General features: G+C 36.3%; 1 protein-coding gene and 1 long non-coding RNA gene across 3 annotated transcripts in view; one reads left to right on the top strand and one right to left on the bottom strand.

Moving 5' to 3' along the window:
* LOC140898837 (uncharacterized) overlaps window positions 1-15218 on the top strand; it is a 78461-nt gene that overhangs the window by 12946 nt on the left and 50297 nt on the right. The gene's annotated exons all lie outside the window — the stretch shown is intronic.
* MAPK1 (mitogen-activated protein kinase 1) overlaps window positions 8780-15218 on the bottom strand; it is a 48479-nt gene continuing 42040 nt past the window's right edge. Inside the window, exons 8-9 of one of the 2 annotated variants that reach the window (XM_073313321.2) lie at window positions 13787-13914; window positions 8780-11550 (exon numbers count right to left, since the gene is read on the bottom strand). In XM_073313321.2, coding sequence (XP_073169422.1) covers window positions 13798-13914 — 117 coding nt within the window. In that variant the 3' untranslated portion in view covers window positions 8780-11550; window positions 13787-13797. Of the gene's footprint in view, window positions 11551-12969; window positions 13519-13786; window positions 13915-15218 lie in introns of those variants that run through there. The other variant, XM_073313322.2, reaches the window with a different exon arrangement.

The following is a 15218-nucleotide window of genomic DNA, read 5'->3' as shown; positions in this document are numbered from 1 at the left end:
ATTCTTTACACAGGTCGACCCTTTTCTCTTTTCTGCTGATCCCTCAACTGTGTAGAAAACTAACAATACCCTGCTGCAGCTGCCAGGTTCCAAAGACAATATGCTACCACAGCAACAGATTGCTAACCACAGCCTCCATCCATAAACTATGTTGAAGTATATTCTCTTTCTATACAGAAAGCTGGAGATAAATAATAAAGAAGTGCAACTGCTACATCGATGACCAGTTTGACATTAGTGTTGATGTGTTGCATCGTCATCTAGCAAATTACGTTACAAAATTACTGTCTATAGAAGTGATTGTTTTCAGTGTGATGACTGCCTGGAATCTATTACTGGCACTGGACTGCTGTAAAGGCAGCAGTCATAGAAAGATTTTTTTCGTAAGAGCACAGTCCTCATGCTTCATATAAATTTCTTAGAGCAAGGTACACGCCCCAAACAAGAGGTTACAGTGTGGCGAGAGCTAGGAGTGTCCCAGCAATGACAGATATGAACAGGGTCCCCAAAAAAGCACTGTACTTTGTGTCAGACTTTATTGTCTCACTGACATCACCAATAACTTGGCCATGTACATGGTAATTTGGTTTACAACTCTACTCCAAGGCACTTGGAATACTACACTATTTAAAATGCTATGAGCAGCAAATATGAAAAAAAAAGTGAGGGTGAAAAGAGGGAGGTAGGCAGGCTCACGGTGGATTCTATGGAAGCTAACTGGTTAAAACTAAAAATTTCTCTACAAAAATAGTTTTCAGATGCATTTAAAAGTAGTGAGGAAGGATGTGCGGAGGCAGATGTGTAGGGGGAGCAATTTTCACACCCTGGAAGCTGCTACAGCAAAAAAACGATCATGAACTGACCCTTTGATACAAATGGCAGAATTACAAGATGTAGGAAGTGGGGAGAAGATACAATCTCTTTCTCTCTCCCTTTAGAGCAGGGCGTAAAGTGAAAACAAAACCACCCATCATGTAGGAAAATTACACAGGACTGCCTTGCTACATGGCCAGAAGCAAGTCAGGAATAACTGGAAACAAAGGGGTGGAATTATATAGCAACAGAGAAGTCACAAACACAATCAAATAGTTACCTGGCTGAAAGAACATCACCCCTGTGACAGAGAGTCATGTTCCATATTCGCAGGAAACCAGATGCTCAAGCTGTTTATATGAGGGGCTATTTATTGGTTCAAACAAAGAGAAGTGCAGGCATTGATCACCGAAATAAATACTCACAATTACTGCATAAAATTATTCCTTTGGGTAATTCTAGGCTCTCAGAACTTGAGATAATTCCTAGCACTCCATATTGCCTGTGCATTTTCCTCCAGTATCAGTCCAACTGAGATTGTTTACAAGCTTGTAACAATGTCCCATGACCTTTTACAGCCCCACTACTTATACGTTTGGAGTCTATGTTTAATGCAAGCGGAATCCCAAACCAAAGAAGAGCAGATTCCTCCCTCTTAAAGTAAATCCAAGGCCCACCAGTGCTGGGCCTGGCCTTCTTGCAGAGGAAAGATGGGTAGGTACAGGTCTGGAGAAACTCTACAGACCCACTAATAAAGTTTAGTAGCTACCTTAAGACTGTTATACCAGGAGAAACAAATTTAACATAGCACCAGAAGCCACCACTGTGTGCTGTTAAACACTATTAAATGGTAGTAGTAGCTCCCTAAAAACCAAACAAAAAAATGACAGTGAGGACACTCTCTCCCACAGCTGTAATAGCCTGGAGAGGCTGTCAAACCAACATAGTCTGCACTGGTGACAACCAACTAAACAATGGAAAGGCAACTTTTAAAACAGAATTTGCACAGTAATTATTATTTCCACTACTAACTGCATGCAGAATCTCTTTGCACTTTTGCTTTTGGTACCATACCACTTATTGTCACAAGGAGAAAACCAGTGATTAAGTTTATCACACTTGAATCATGCAGACCTTTGGAACACTAGAACACCACATTATGCCTGAAGGAATGTGCAGTGAAACATGTCAGCAATTCAACTGTAAATAGTTAATACAGTTCTCCTAAAATACCACCTTCACCAAGCTACTCTTTTCAATGACAGAAAAAAAAAAAAAAACTTTTGCAGCTGAACTCAAAGTTATGACCTGACTCTATTCCCCCACATTTGGTCACAGTTCCCCTTTCCCCATATGGAGCATCTTGTGACCTCATGTTTAGCTTCATAATGTTTTCCATAACAACCTACTTATAGCCAAGTTACCTGAAGTAAAAACAGAAAGCTATCCACTTATACTAGCAGAATTTAGCAAAACTCATCCAAATATTTAAGCTTAAAAAGTGGCCTACAAAGGATTTTTTAAAAATTTGGCTTATGAGTTGTTTTATTTCTTTAAAGAAAGCCTGAAAGGTTTTTATGTTTTAGAAAAAGGCTGAAGTTTTTGCTTAAAAAACCCTAGAAACAGTAGGAGTGTCAAGTTTGGCCTTCCTTTGTTTTGCTGGTGAACATCCGAGAGGTCTCAGAGATGTTTGTTAGTTTTAATACCTTCAACTGAAGAGCCAAATGAGTTAGAGCTTTAACCAACACTTCCTTTACCAAACGTGTCAGTCACTAAAGCGAAACAAGGGTCAGTTAAAAAAAAAAAAGTTTTTAAAAAACAGTGGCCACCTGACTGTTCAACTCATTTTTGTGGTGTGTCTATTTCACTAGTTCTCAAGTCAGTATACTCCAGCCTAGACAGAGTCTGACTTTCTAATTTTTTTTTTAAAAGGTAGGAAAAAAGGATCTTTCACGCCTTAATACATCACAACGAACCAAAAAAGGCATATGCCAAATCTTTAAGTGATCATAAATTCAAGTTTTAACATATTTTGCATGCTTTTATATTCCCTTTTTACCACAGAAGCATGGTTTTCAAAGGTCATATCAAACATTGTGGCTAGATAGGAAATGCACTGACCTGTCTTCTCTCTGACTTGAATACAAGCCCAGCATTAGCTCTAATAAAATTAATGATAGCTGCAGCTCATATTCCCCAAGTAAATAAGGTATAATTAAATGTCTATGCTAAAGAATCCCTCCGCCACCTGACACAGAGCCGAAGCTACCTACCATCAAAAGAAAGGGCAATCTTACCAGATGTACAGTGGAAACAACTGTCAATAATACTCGGGACTAGTAGTATTTACTTCCATTTTAGAGATGAGGAACAGAGGGCAGGTGAGTTACTCAAACCTACACATCAAGTTCTATGAGCAGAGCTAGAATCAAAATTCTATGTTCCCATCCCTATGATCTATCTGTCCACTAGATCAAGCTGCCTCTATCTGGGACAAGTTTTCAGTGCAGTGGCTTTAAGCTATTTAAGTTTCTATGGCTATTCAGTCTTTCACCTACACAATAAAATATTAATTTTACAACAGCGCCATTTAAAGCAGCTGTAATGGCACAGTCTGGACTATGCTAGTGTTGTGATTTCTCAAGAGTGATCAAAACAGACTAGTGGTGTAGGAGAGACATATTAAAAAATGTATTTATATACATACAAACACACACAATAGTGATCTTGGGGCCAATGATATCTTTTTGCATGGTAGGGCATAAGAGTTTGAATGTTAACCACACTAAGAATTTCAAACAAAGAAAGTTCCCAAATGTCACTCAGCATGCATGCTGCTGTGTCTCTTCACATTACTGATGGATCACAAAGCATTCTTTGCTTCCCAAAGCCTCCATTTCAGAGCTTTGTGACACCTAGAGGAACATTATGCGGTTTTTAACTATGCTCTTCAGTGACATACTGTTTGATCTAGGAGGAATCTGAAAAGCTATTTTGTAAAAGCTTTAGCCACCACCTTTACCAAGATGAGTCTCAAACCATCAAACAACAAATTCCCCCTTTAACAGAAGTGGGAATCCATCAAAATGTCTTTAATGCAGTACTAGTGGAAAACAATTCACCACTATTCAGAGGTTATAAAAGTGTTAGAGCAGAGGCTATTCTGGCACTTGGAGAAAGGAAAACTACTTACCAACAATCTAGCTAGAGTTCTCTGAATGCAAAATCTCTGCAGATCCCCACTGTAGGAATTGCATGCCATCTCTCAAGTCTTGGAATCATTCAATACACTTGTGGGTCCTAACTGCAGATCATAGTATTCTGAGGCAATAATAGCCTGTGGCCCCAAATGCCCTCAGTTTCTCTTTGTCTGTTTGATGTCTAGGGTGAAATCCTAGTCCCTCTGAAGACAATGAGGGGGACAGGTTTTCACCCTTAATCTTAAAATGCTGAAAGAGCATGGAGCAAAAAGGTCAGTGTAGCTCTGCAGAGAGCCTTCACAAAACTCACTGCAGAGAACTCAGAACTAGTTACTGCAAAGTAACCTTTTCTTTTCCGTGTAATTATCGCTACCAAACTCTGCTGTAGAAATTGGTAAATTGTAGAAATCCTTTGGAGGACTGCTGGTGAGAGCTTAACTGAATAGAAACAGGACTGCCCTTCCAAAATAAGCCCCCAATCTGGCTCTACCATTATGAGTAATGTAAAGAGCCTCCTCCCAAATCCTTTTGGGGAAGGGAGTTCTCCCCGCACCCGAAGCCCCCTCCAGAAAGGTGGCGGAGAGCTCTTCAGAATTTTTTCATCTGAAAGAGCCTGAGTGAGAAAAACATAAGCAAAAGTTTCTTACACATGGTCTTCATTGTCTTTTCCTTCTGAAGATGCTACGGCTTTCCAGATGACTAGTTAAATATCCTCCCCTCTTTAGTCCAACGTGACATATCAAAGGCCATGTTCACGAATCCTAATGAGTAGATTTGTCCTTTGTCATGACAGTAGTGAAGCTCTTGCTCTGGATGGATACCAGTGGGAAAGCTCACCCTGTTCTGGAATGATCTAAAAGTCCTGCCTTTGGCAAGTAAGGTGGCAGCTGTAAAAATTCTCCGATAAATATGTTAATCAATTTTTATTAGCACAGCTCTAGCTATGAAGATATGCATGTAATACCAGTCATTATGATTGCTAGGTGCTACTGGCACCTTATCTGGGGTGGGGGAGAATACGCTTCCCCAAAAGGAAATACAACCTTCTTGTGACCACGAACTAATTCTGCACATCTTGACATATGAAGCTGCAAGGACTGTTTGCAAAGCTACAAGGACTGCATGTAAATTGACTTGTCATACCAGTACCTCACAAGGAAGGGGGAAAAACAAGGGGGAGAAGATGGGTCGAGAAGATGGGTCTTGAAAATGCAGAGAAAAGTGAGAGGTGGTGGTTAGGAAATGAGCAGCTATTACCATTTTCATAGTTGTTCATTACACACAGGATACTCAAAGATTTGAAAGGGGAACATTTGAAGCAGAAGGCCTTTTCAGAGTCTAGTTCCTCAGAGGCTAAAGTTCCCAACAGCAGTGGGGAATCTCCCAGTGAATAGGAGTGCTGAATACAAGGACTGCTCCAAATTCAAGAAACGTTAGAAGGTTCCATAATATTCCTACAGAACATCACCTCCATCTGTTGAGTTGGTTTCTCAATCAGAACAGAGATGGATTTTGGATCCAAGTGTCTTACCTGAACTTATTGGGTCAATAAGTATGCCAATATTGACCTGTGGATCTGAATTGCTTGCAACTCAGGGAGGCTCTTTGCACTAAACTCTCCCATTGAAGGGTTTGTGTGCATTAGGGTGTATCAGGATTTGTCTATAATCCTTTTCATATAATGAAGACCGATTCTGTATGTATGGATCAGGATAACGAATGTTCTGTCAAATTGGCTAAAGACTTCAAAATACTCTTTTTAATGAAGAGGACAACTGTAGAGAAGATTTGAGATTTAATGGAAATAACCAAATTCAAATACTTTGATTTCAGATCAGAATCCTACTGTACTGAAGACACTGATCCTACTGATATCAAAAGGTAATCAATAAAGCTTCCTCAGAGGATAACTGAGCTTGTTCTTTCCCTTACTGCATGCCTGATGAGTAAAACTTGTGCAAGCTGAACAGTCCTGAAGGAAATCCCTTCTAGCTATTTCAACCATCTGAAGTGCTGATTATGGACATCAGATTTACAGAAAAGATAGCGCACCTCTGAATCTTAAATAATTCTTTGGGTCTTTCATCTAATTATCTTGCTAATACAAAAAAGAACAATAAATTAAGATTTGATTTAATTAATATACTGCCTATTTCACCAGCGTACACTTCTAATTCTTCCCATTGCCTGACTGCAAATGGGACGTTACCTCTCGCTCCCTGATCCCCTGCTGTCTGCTCCATGGAACAGCACAAGGAGCATGCACGGTAATTCAGCTAACTACTACTTATGGAGATTATCTTGTTTCAGGCTCTCTGCTGACAGTCAGGCACAACTGCATATTTATACTCATGTTTTCTAAGTTATCTGAACAAACTAAAAAACAAGAAGTGAAAGCTGGGATCCAGGAGCGGCTTCCATGCAGATTCCTTTGCTAGGTAATCACAAAATACACTGTGCCAGTAGAGCAGGCCAGGTCTGCACTACCGAGTTATGTCGATTTAAAGCAGCTAAGTTCACACTGCCCTCACCAATGTATTTCAAACCATGACCCAACTCAACTCCCTTTTACAAAGGTAAAACATTAAAAAATATTAATGTTAATAAAGTTAAACTGTATGATTAACAAAGAAAGATTAAAAAATAAAGCAGTAGGCATTAGGTTAACCAAAACAGGCTGAAGATAAGAGATCTGAAGGAAAATGGAATTGGAATATAATTACAACTCCTTTGCAACATGTCCATGATCACAAGCAGAATTACAAGCCTGGCTCTAATTCTACATGGAAGCCAAAGAGTGGAAAGCAAAAGTAACCTGGATCTGTTTTTCTTGTAACTAAAGCTAGTTTGAATAACTTTCACCCCAAAATGCTAGGTGTTGAATGTAACAACAAATTCCTCAACAGAGTTTCTTATATAAGTGTAAATCATGTATTAATATCAAGTATCTGAAGGACTAAAGAATCCTCATACATTGGAATTTATTTGCACCACCATGTATTCAACATTTACTTGAAAGCCCCGTTGCCTTTTTAACCCTATTGCTGTAAGCATTAAATGAAGGTCTGCCTACTGCTGGGGAATTTACCCTATCAACTGTTGGATGGTCACAAGTTCTCATTTCAACCAGGTAGATAGTACTTATGTATTGGGGGGCCCCCAAAAACCCAAACATCAGTTTCCTGTATATTTTAAACAATATTTGATTAATGTAGGTTACAGTCATCAATTAAACGCTTAAACTGATAAAGTCAATTTTTAAATAATAAATAGCAATTAGTATTAAAAAGTGAAATTCCAGTCATTCTATATATGCACAATACTATGCTACATTGGTAATACAGGGACACAATTTAATGATTTTCTTTGCATTTGTTTTTACAAGAGTCAGATGCCAGAAAAAAACAGAACATTCAGTTAACTGATTTTGAAAAAAATTATGCATGTTTACAACATCAAAAGAATCAAGACAAAATATAAACCTTTGCTACTTACAATTGTTCTATACAGATTAACCAAATCACAAATCTGTCACAATATAAATGTTTAATTGTTACAATATAATGAATAAGAACATACAGAAAATGATTTTTATAAAATTTTCCTTTGTTGTGTCTTTTAACGTATCATTGTAACTAAGTTAGCTATGCAGGACTTTTGGGGTACATGACTAAGAAGGCACCAACAGTACAAAGCAAATACAAAGCAGTTTGAGTATTTTTTTTTGTTTTGTTTTTTTTAAAGAGTGTTCTACACTGATACAACACAAGAAAAGGCAACAAAGTAAGTAAATCTCCTGGAAACTTTACAAATTTGTTCTGGATTTACAAAGATATTCCAACTTTTAAATTTCTTCCAATGCATCACATAGTTTTGATCGCAGCACATGCTACAAGTATCACTGTAAGCTTAATTTTACTAAATGTAAACTTTTCATTATTTTAGCGTGATGTATTTCAGTCACCACCAACTAAACCATTTGAAAGACCAATGTGTTCAAAACTTATGCAAAAGGATTGTTCAGTGCCTTTTTTAAGCCACTGCATTTACAAAAATATTTCCCCTAAAATTTGGGATTGCTCGAAGACACTGTTGTATAAATATAAAAGTACTATGCAAGGGACCCAAATCATGTGCGTATCTGTGTCTGCGAGGACATATATTTATACCATATCACTGGCTGTAAAATCAATCAATAAGTTTATTGATAATCAGGGGTCTACATAAGCTACACTAACATAAGCAAATATATTAATAAAAGTGTATATCTACGGTATAGTTATTCAGCAGATTGTTTGTGACATGGTATAAATATATTGTAGCACATTACGGTGGCAGCAATAACAGGGTTTCCCCTCATTCATTCACTAAGGATAACCATGCTTAACTCATCTATGGTTTCATTTGGCCATGTAATCATCCCCAACTCCTGAAAGCAAATAGTGCATTACACTGTTCACCCTGTATTGTGGATTGCACACTCCAAATTTTATATATTATCTAAAATATTGATATGAGGAACTTTGATGCCAAAGTCATGAAAGCAGAGCTCAAAAAGTTTATCAGAGCCACCAAAACAGAATTTCCTTGAATTACATGTTTATGTATTTGCATTTCTTTATCTATAAAGGTTGGAATGTTTTTGATAGTTCCATTTACATTCCTTATACAAAAAATGTCTTTACTGTTAATAGGCATATCATATGTGTCACATCAATAACAATATGCCTTTCGGTTCTCTACTAGTCTATGGGAATTTCCGGAAATATAGTCTACAAATACACAGAATAGGCAAGAAAAATCAAGCATGAAATGATGAAATAATTCACATAACAGTGTTATTATAGGCACCTTCTTTTAAAATATTCTCCAACCTGACAAAATCATGCTTCTGCAGTTGAGACAATGAGTTCAACTCAACATCATCCAATGACATTTTGATGAAGCAGTTAGTGGTTTCATGCCAATCTGATTCAGCAGTAATAGCTAAGGAAGAAAGAGCCAAAGCACCAGATGTTAGTAAATCAAACCCATGGCTTCTCTTTTTTAGGGATGCAACTTGATGGTAAATTCGTAAATGGTAAAAAAAAAAATCTAATATTAAAAAGAAAATAGTCAAAAGATAAATGAGAAAGGGGTGCATGAAATAAGCTGCCAAAGCTCTTCCTTAATAAGTTAAAGTTGAGGTGTTACAAACTAAATGTTTCAATAACAGTCGTCTTTCCATATTTTTCCAAATCAACTCCTGTAGTGACCATGATCATGCAAGTGACCAAGAATCTAGATATAGTTTAGCTTTTAGAAACTGAGTGAGGAAAGTGTTTTGGTAAAGATATAACGCGCAGACACGTCAAAAGAGATTTTTACACTAGTATCAACAGTCGAGTGCAGTATTGTAGAAAAGTTGTTAGCATAGGCTCTATACCAGCAATTCAACGATCAACTTCGCAGTGTTCTGATACTGCTCCTAATATATATTGTATTCATGGACCACAGAATTTTTCTAACAGAAAATGCCCTTTGAAGATGAATCCTTGTTTATTAAAAATTAGTTTTGGCAGACTACCACCACCTACAACAAATAAAAATTCAGAATTCTATATCTGGTAAGCACCCTTATAAACTGAGAATCTAAGTTAAAGGCTTTCTAAATTATCTTGAAAAGCAGACAGAGAAGTGCTATGAGGAAGCCTGGGATAATATACCAGCAAGCATCCTTATATACTACAGTAACAAACGGAACCTGATTTCCATTCAAACACATTATCCAAAAGGAAACCAAAAACTAATTCTTAATATTAATGTGAAGATGTAAGATTTAAATTTATTTCCATGAATTACAAGTGCATTTTATTCATATTAGCAGGCAATCTTTATACAATCCGTTCTTCACTGCTGCCAAAATAAAGTGAGAAAAGACAGCAGAGAAATGGAAAGCTAAAAATAGAACTAGTTTTCCTAAGTTATTTGTTGAATAGCATTTCAGTTGAACACAATTCAGAGGTAACAATAGATTTTTTTCAATCATAGGCATGTGGCACTTAGACAATCATCTTTGCACAGAAAGCTTTAACAGTCATGCGAGGGCACAGTAATTATTTTAAACAAGGCAAGTTTCTCACCACAGAGAGCAGTGGGGAAAGAAAAGGAGGCACTGCACTGGAACAGAACATCTAAGAAACTCCACATTATACAATTTCAGTAACAAATACTTGAAAATATCATTAAAAAGGTATACAGTTTTAAACATGATTTAGTGCTAGCTTTGTTTGGCTGTCCTAACTCAGCATCATCAGAAAAGTTTGATAGTACTTGACAAGAGAACAGTACTTCACGTCACGAGCTCACAGAGGCTTGATTACAAATCATCATAACGTAGGCTGCAAGAAATTAACTTGAGATGGTGAAGTGCAGTAGTAGCAAAAGTAAATTCAAACTTTCTCATTTAAAGATGCAGTGTTTCTCTCAGCAAGAACCCTGAATGTTATTCGTTAAATTCAAATGTTATATAAACTAATCACCCTCATTTGAAGTGTATATAGTACATTGGTATATATAGTAAGTAGACTGAGTTTAGTAACAGCACATTTTGGTTTCTCTGCTTACTAATGCATATGGATGCCTTCTACTAAGGAAAACATTCATAATTAGGTAAATATGCCATTGTGTTCTTTATTAATCTTTCAACACACAGTGAATAAATATATTAGTGAGCTGCCACTTTCATTCTTTTTGCATAAATCTTGTAAACACTACATAGAGCATGAACTTTGGAAGTACTATACCTCCAGAATGGTACAAGTATCCACGATCTTTTTAGAAAAGGCAGGGGAAATGTAGGATTTTTTTCACTACATAGGAAAAAATGTTCTAGATGGGTAGATGAATTCTGTTAGCTAAGTTGTATTCCTAGATATTCACTAATATGCTGTGCAGAATTTATGTACAGAATAAGAAACCTAAATAAGTGCATAAGCAAGATTAATGCAAATGTGGCCTATGCTGTAATCTGTAATTGCGTATATATGAATGAGTTCCCATTGTGAGTAAACGATTACTGTATAAAGGTGAAGTGCAAAAAAATTGGGATGTCACTGACTTAAAGTGCCCTGAATAGTAGCTTTCCCTAAAAAATGCCAGTGACTTCAGTAAATCAGAAAAACACAGTTCATGGTGCAAACTTCTATGGGTTAATGAGTTATCTGCTTGGTTAATGATACAGGAGTGAAAGGAACTACTGCATCTTTCAAACCAGAAAGCAAGCAGTTAAAGTATGGTCAGCAGTGGGTGCACTTATAGTACAGTACTGCAACAGGTCAACAATGGGCATTATGGATAGGACTGTCAATAACAATTCTTCAGACTTAAAGAATTAATTGAAAGCATAAAAAGCCAAAACTACCAGTAACTGCCCTCCTGAATGGCTCAAAGGAGTTAGTGGATAAGCTGAGATAGGCCATAAGACATGACCAAGGATACAAGAACTGGGAAGAGGAACAGCAACGTTTGAGCATGCCCAGTCCTTTAAGTCCTTGTCCTACAAAAAACAAAACAAAACAGGTTTTAATGAAGCAGATCTGAACAAGAAATTGTAATTTAAAGATAAGAAAAATTACCAGTGTTTCTGTATCTCACACACATAAATTCAGACTGACAAGTTGCAGCTAATCACAAAAGTCAAAGGCAGCAGTACCAATATATTCGTAAGATTTTCAAATCCCACCCTCTTTTGCCCTTGTTCTATAGAAGCTTTCCAGGGGTTCAGACAAACTGTCTAAGAGAGAAAATTTTCAGAACTCTTAATATGAATTGATTTATTACCCACAGGAAACATACTAAACTACCAGGAGGATGTTCTAGATTGCTGTACCTAAGATGCAAAAATATTTACAAATAATGAAAGATTAAGAGAATCATATTTCCGTACCCTCAGATCCACCAATCCAAACTGATGGAATCTTACTAGCAGTACTAAAAACAGAATAGGGAGGGAGTTCAACAGGAACCAACGTTCTTAAAATGTATCACCTAACTGGAGGCAAAGCTATCCAAGCTTGCAGTACTCGGTTAAAAGGCAAATATGGGGAAACTATAGTTCTGCCGAGTTCTTTCAACAAGCCATTGCCTTGGTGGAATGTCCTAACATTTGCAGGACAGTCACCTTGGTAAACCTTCCTCAAGGAAGTCTAGCATGTACAGTAGAGAAAAAAGTTGATAATGACTACTACACAGGAAGAAGATTTTTTCAAGTAACAAACTACGTACATTCTTTTGTGAATTGAAGAATATCAGCTACTTTTATATAGGCTGTCAATGCCAGAGACCAGTCTCAAGACAGTAGATTTTGAATCTCAGGGAGTAGTGTAGGCTTGAGAGAGAAATTTAGACTCATCAAGACCACATACATTACAACAATGGGACTGGATTTGTCTTTCTGAATCATCCTTACCACTTGGCAACAGATGCACAGACACAACTGTAAGGGAAAGATGCCTCTCTCATTGCCACTGCCCCAGACAAGCAGGGACTCCCTCTATGGATAAGGATAGTGCTCAGGCTCAATAAATCCTTGGACTCTTTTTTGAGGCTACCAACAAGGATGCCAGTTGTGGTGGACAGCTGTTGAACTGGACTCAGATCAATACACTCAATTTTAATCAATCAATACCCTCACAGGAGCACAGAACAGACAATTTGAGCTGTATTCACATGTTTGATCCAGAGGTAAAAGTTTGTGTTTCATTTCCACTTCCATGATACAATCCAAATCTTCATTCAGTGGCCTATTTAAAAGTACTTTAAATTATCAGTATCAGAGAAAAATTTTAGTCAAGGATTCTGAGTAAATCTGAATAATTTTGCAGGAAATTGAGACTTGCCAATTTCAGGGTATCTAAAGAAAGGTTTAAAGTATATTAATGTAAAACTGTTAAAAAAAAAAAAAAGGACCATTACAAAATAAGTCCAAGCAAGGAAAGATGTAGATAAAGGAGAGTGGGCAAGATTCTATAAACAAGTTACACATGAGGTGGATTGTTCCTGCAAATTTCAGTTTGGGTGGTTTTGGGGGGGTTTAATGTGCTATTAAAAACGATCAATGGAGAGAGTGAATAGCAATCAGCACAAAAGTACTTTGGACTAATCTTAATGATTTATACCGTCTTCATTTAATCAAAATGAAAATATAAAATCTTTTAGATGTCTTTGAATAACATACTCATATATTTTGGAGGTATTTTCAAACAAACTGGGATGACTATCAATAAAACGGTCTTGTTGTGTTTAGGTCAATAATCTCTCCTCTTTACATTATATTACAACAATAGAAACATTAAATGTTTATTTTAAAATAGAAACAATCTAGAACAAATTTTTGAAATATTTTAAGTTTACATTGATATTATGTTTTAAGAGATCTTTTCAATAACATTTGAATATCAGTGTTGCCATAGCTTTTGTTCAAGCAAGCTCCATTTCAGTTTTACTGTCACTCTTCTAATGTAATCTACAAATTAAATAAAAAGCATGTCAGAAATTGCTTGGATTCCCAGTAGGCATTTTAACATTGCAGAGAAAATTAAACCCATTTCTTTAAAACAGTATGGCTGAGGTCAAATCAGTATTCTAAAAGCAATGACTAGATGCTAAAGGGTTGCTTTACAATAGTAATGAAATGACAAGCTACGAGTTTTGCATTAATGATAACTACATGGAGTTCTATCATTCCTCTTTATCTCTTTTACATGGTTCATTATGATTACGGCTTTATGTACCTATGCACAATTTAAGATCGATATCCTGGCTGGAATCTAGCAGTTTCCTCAAAAATTAGTTCTTTCAGTTTTTCCTTCGGCAAGTCATCCAATTCCATGTCAAACTTGAAGGGTGCTTCAGCTACAGGCTTTGGAAAAAAAAAAAAAAAGACAGACATTAATATTTTTTTAAAAAAAACAAGAAATTGTCAATAAAACGTTAAGACAGCAATTAGTCTGAAGTGGGTAGCACAACACACAGTCTCAATTAATTTTTATATCAGATTCTACCAAGATTTAAATAATTTCTTAGTGAACAGCTATTCAAAACTTAAACCATATTGAAATATTTGAGTAAGTGAAAGCTTATAGCTGAGTAGCTACCTGAAGACAAATTACAGAGAGACACTTAACCTTCCATTATAAACCTAATTTTGACTTCCACTCTCCCCTATGTCACCAAAACTAAGCTAATCTTTCTGAAATTTCACTGGCAAGGTCTTATGACGAGGTAGAGTTTTTTCTGGAAAGTTGAAGGCAAATCTCAGCTACCTTGTTTCCCACCCCTTGGATGCATGGTAGTTCATTATGGGATAATAGTTCATAGTAGGGGTCTTAGGTCTTTTTTCCTACTGTCTACCCAATATATGTTTTTCATAATACATCTAGAGAATGTGACAACACCACTGAAAAAAAGCTAAAATAAATGAAAGTGGGAAAGTCATAGAAAAATTAGATTGCAAAAAAGTTAATCTAACTTTTTCCAAGCATTAAATATAAGTTCTAAATTAGGATTGAAGTTAAGTAGATCTTCCATAATGAAAAGTTAGTAATACTACATTTCTCTAAATACAAGCAAATTTGCTTTCATTATAGCAAGATTAAATCTGCAAATATACTACACACACTATGAATGTGCTCACTACCAAGACACCATCCAATTCAGAGTAAAATGAGTGAAAATAACCAAAATCTAACAGTCCTTTTGTTGCTTTTAATTTTGTTTTGATAGAAAGAAATACAGACACTACCTTGAAGGGTAAACTTTAAACTCAATTTGCAAGTACTCACCTAAACGATGAAATAGCAAGGGATTTAGTTAAGTGTCATTTATGGCTCTGTTTCTGTAACTATACTTTAACACAAGCCCAATATAATTTTAAGTTTAGGGTTTGATTTATCAGACAGTGTTTTTCATTGTCTAATAAAGTCATGCCTAAGTGTGACCAGACTCACGTAGTATTTAAAGATTTCTGACAAGCTTTCAAATTTAGGTTTCCAGAATTAATCTACTAAATCCATACTAAGATCCCTAAAGAAAAATACCCAATTTAAAGTACCCACGCTGTAAAATTTTACTCTACATTATTCGCCATTTATCCACAACAAAATATGCTTGTTCTAAAGTCCCAAAGGAAACTGCAATTCAAATATTTCCTGGTATAAGCATTGT

This window comes from Lepidochelys kempii, chromosome 15, assembly GCF_965140285.1.
Source record: "Lepidochelys kempii isolate rLepKem1 chromosome 15, rLepKem1.hap1, whole genome shotgun sequence".
NCBI lineage: Eukaryota > Metazoa > Chordata > Testudines > Cheloniidae > Lepidochelys > Lepidochelys kempii.
Note: the sequence above shows the minus strand (reverse complement) of the source record. Positions and strands in the feature narration are given on the sequence as shown.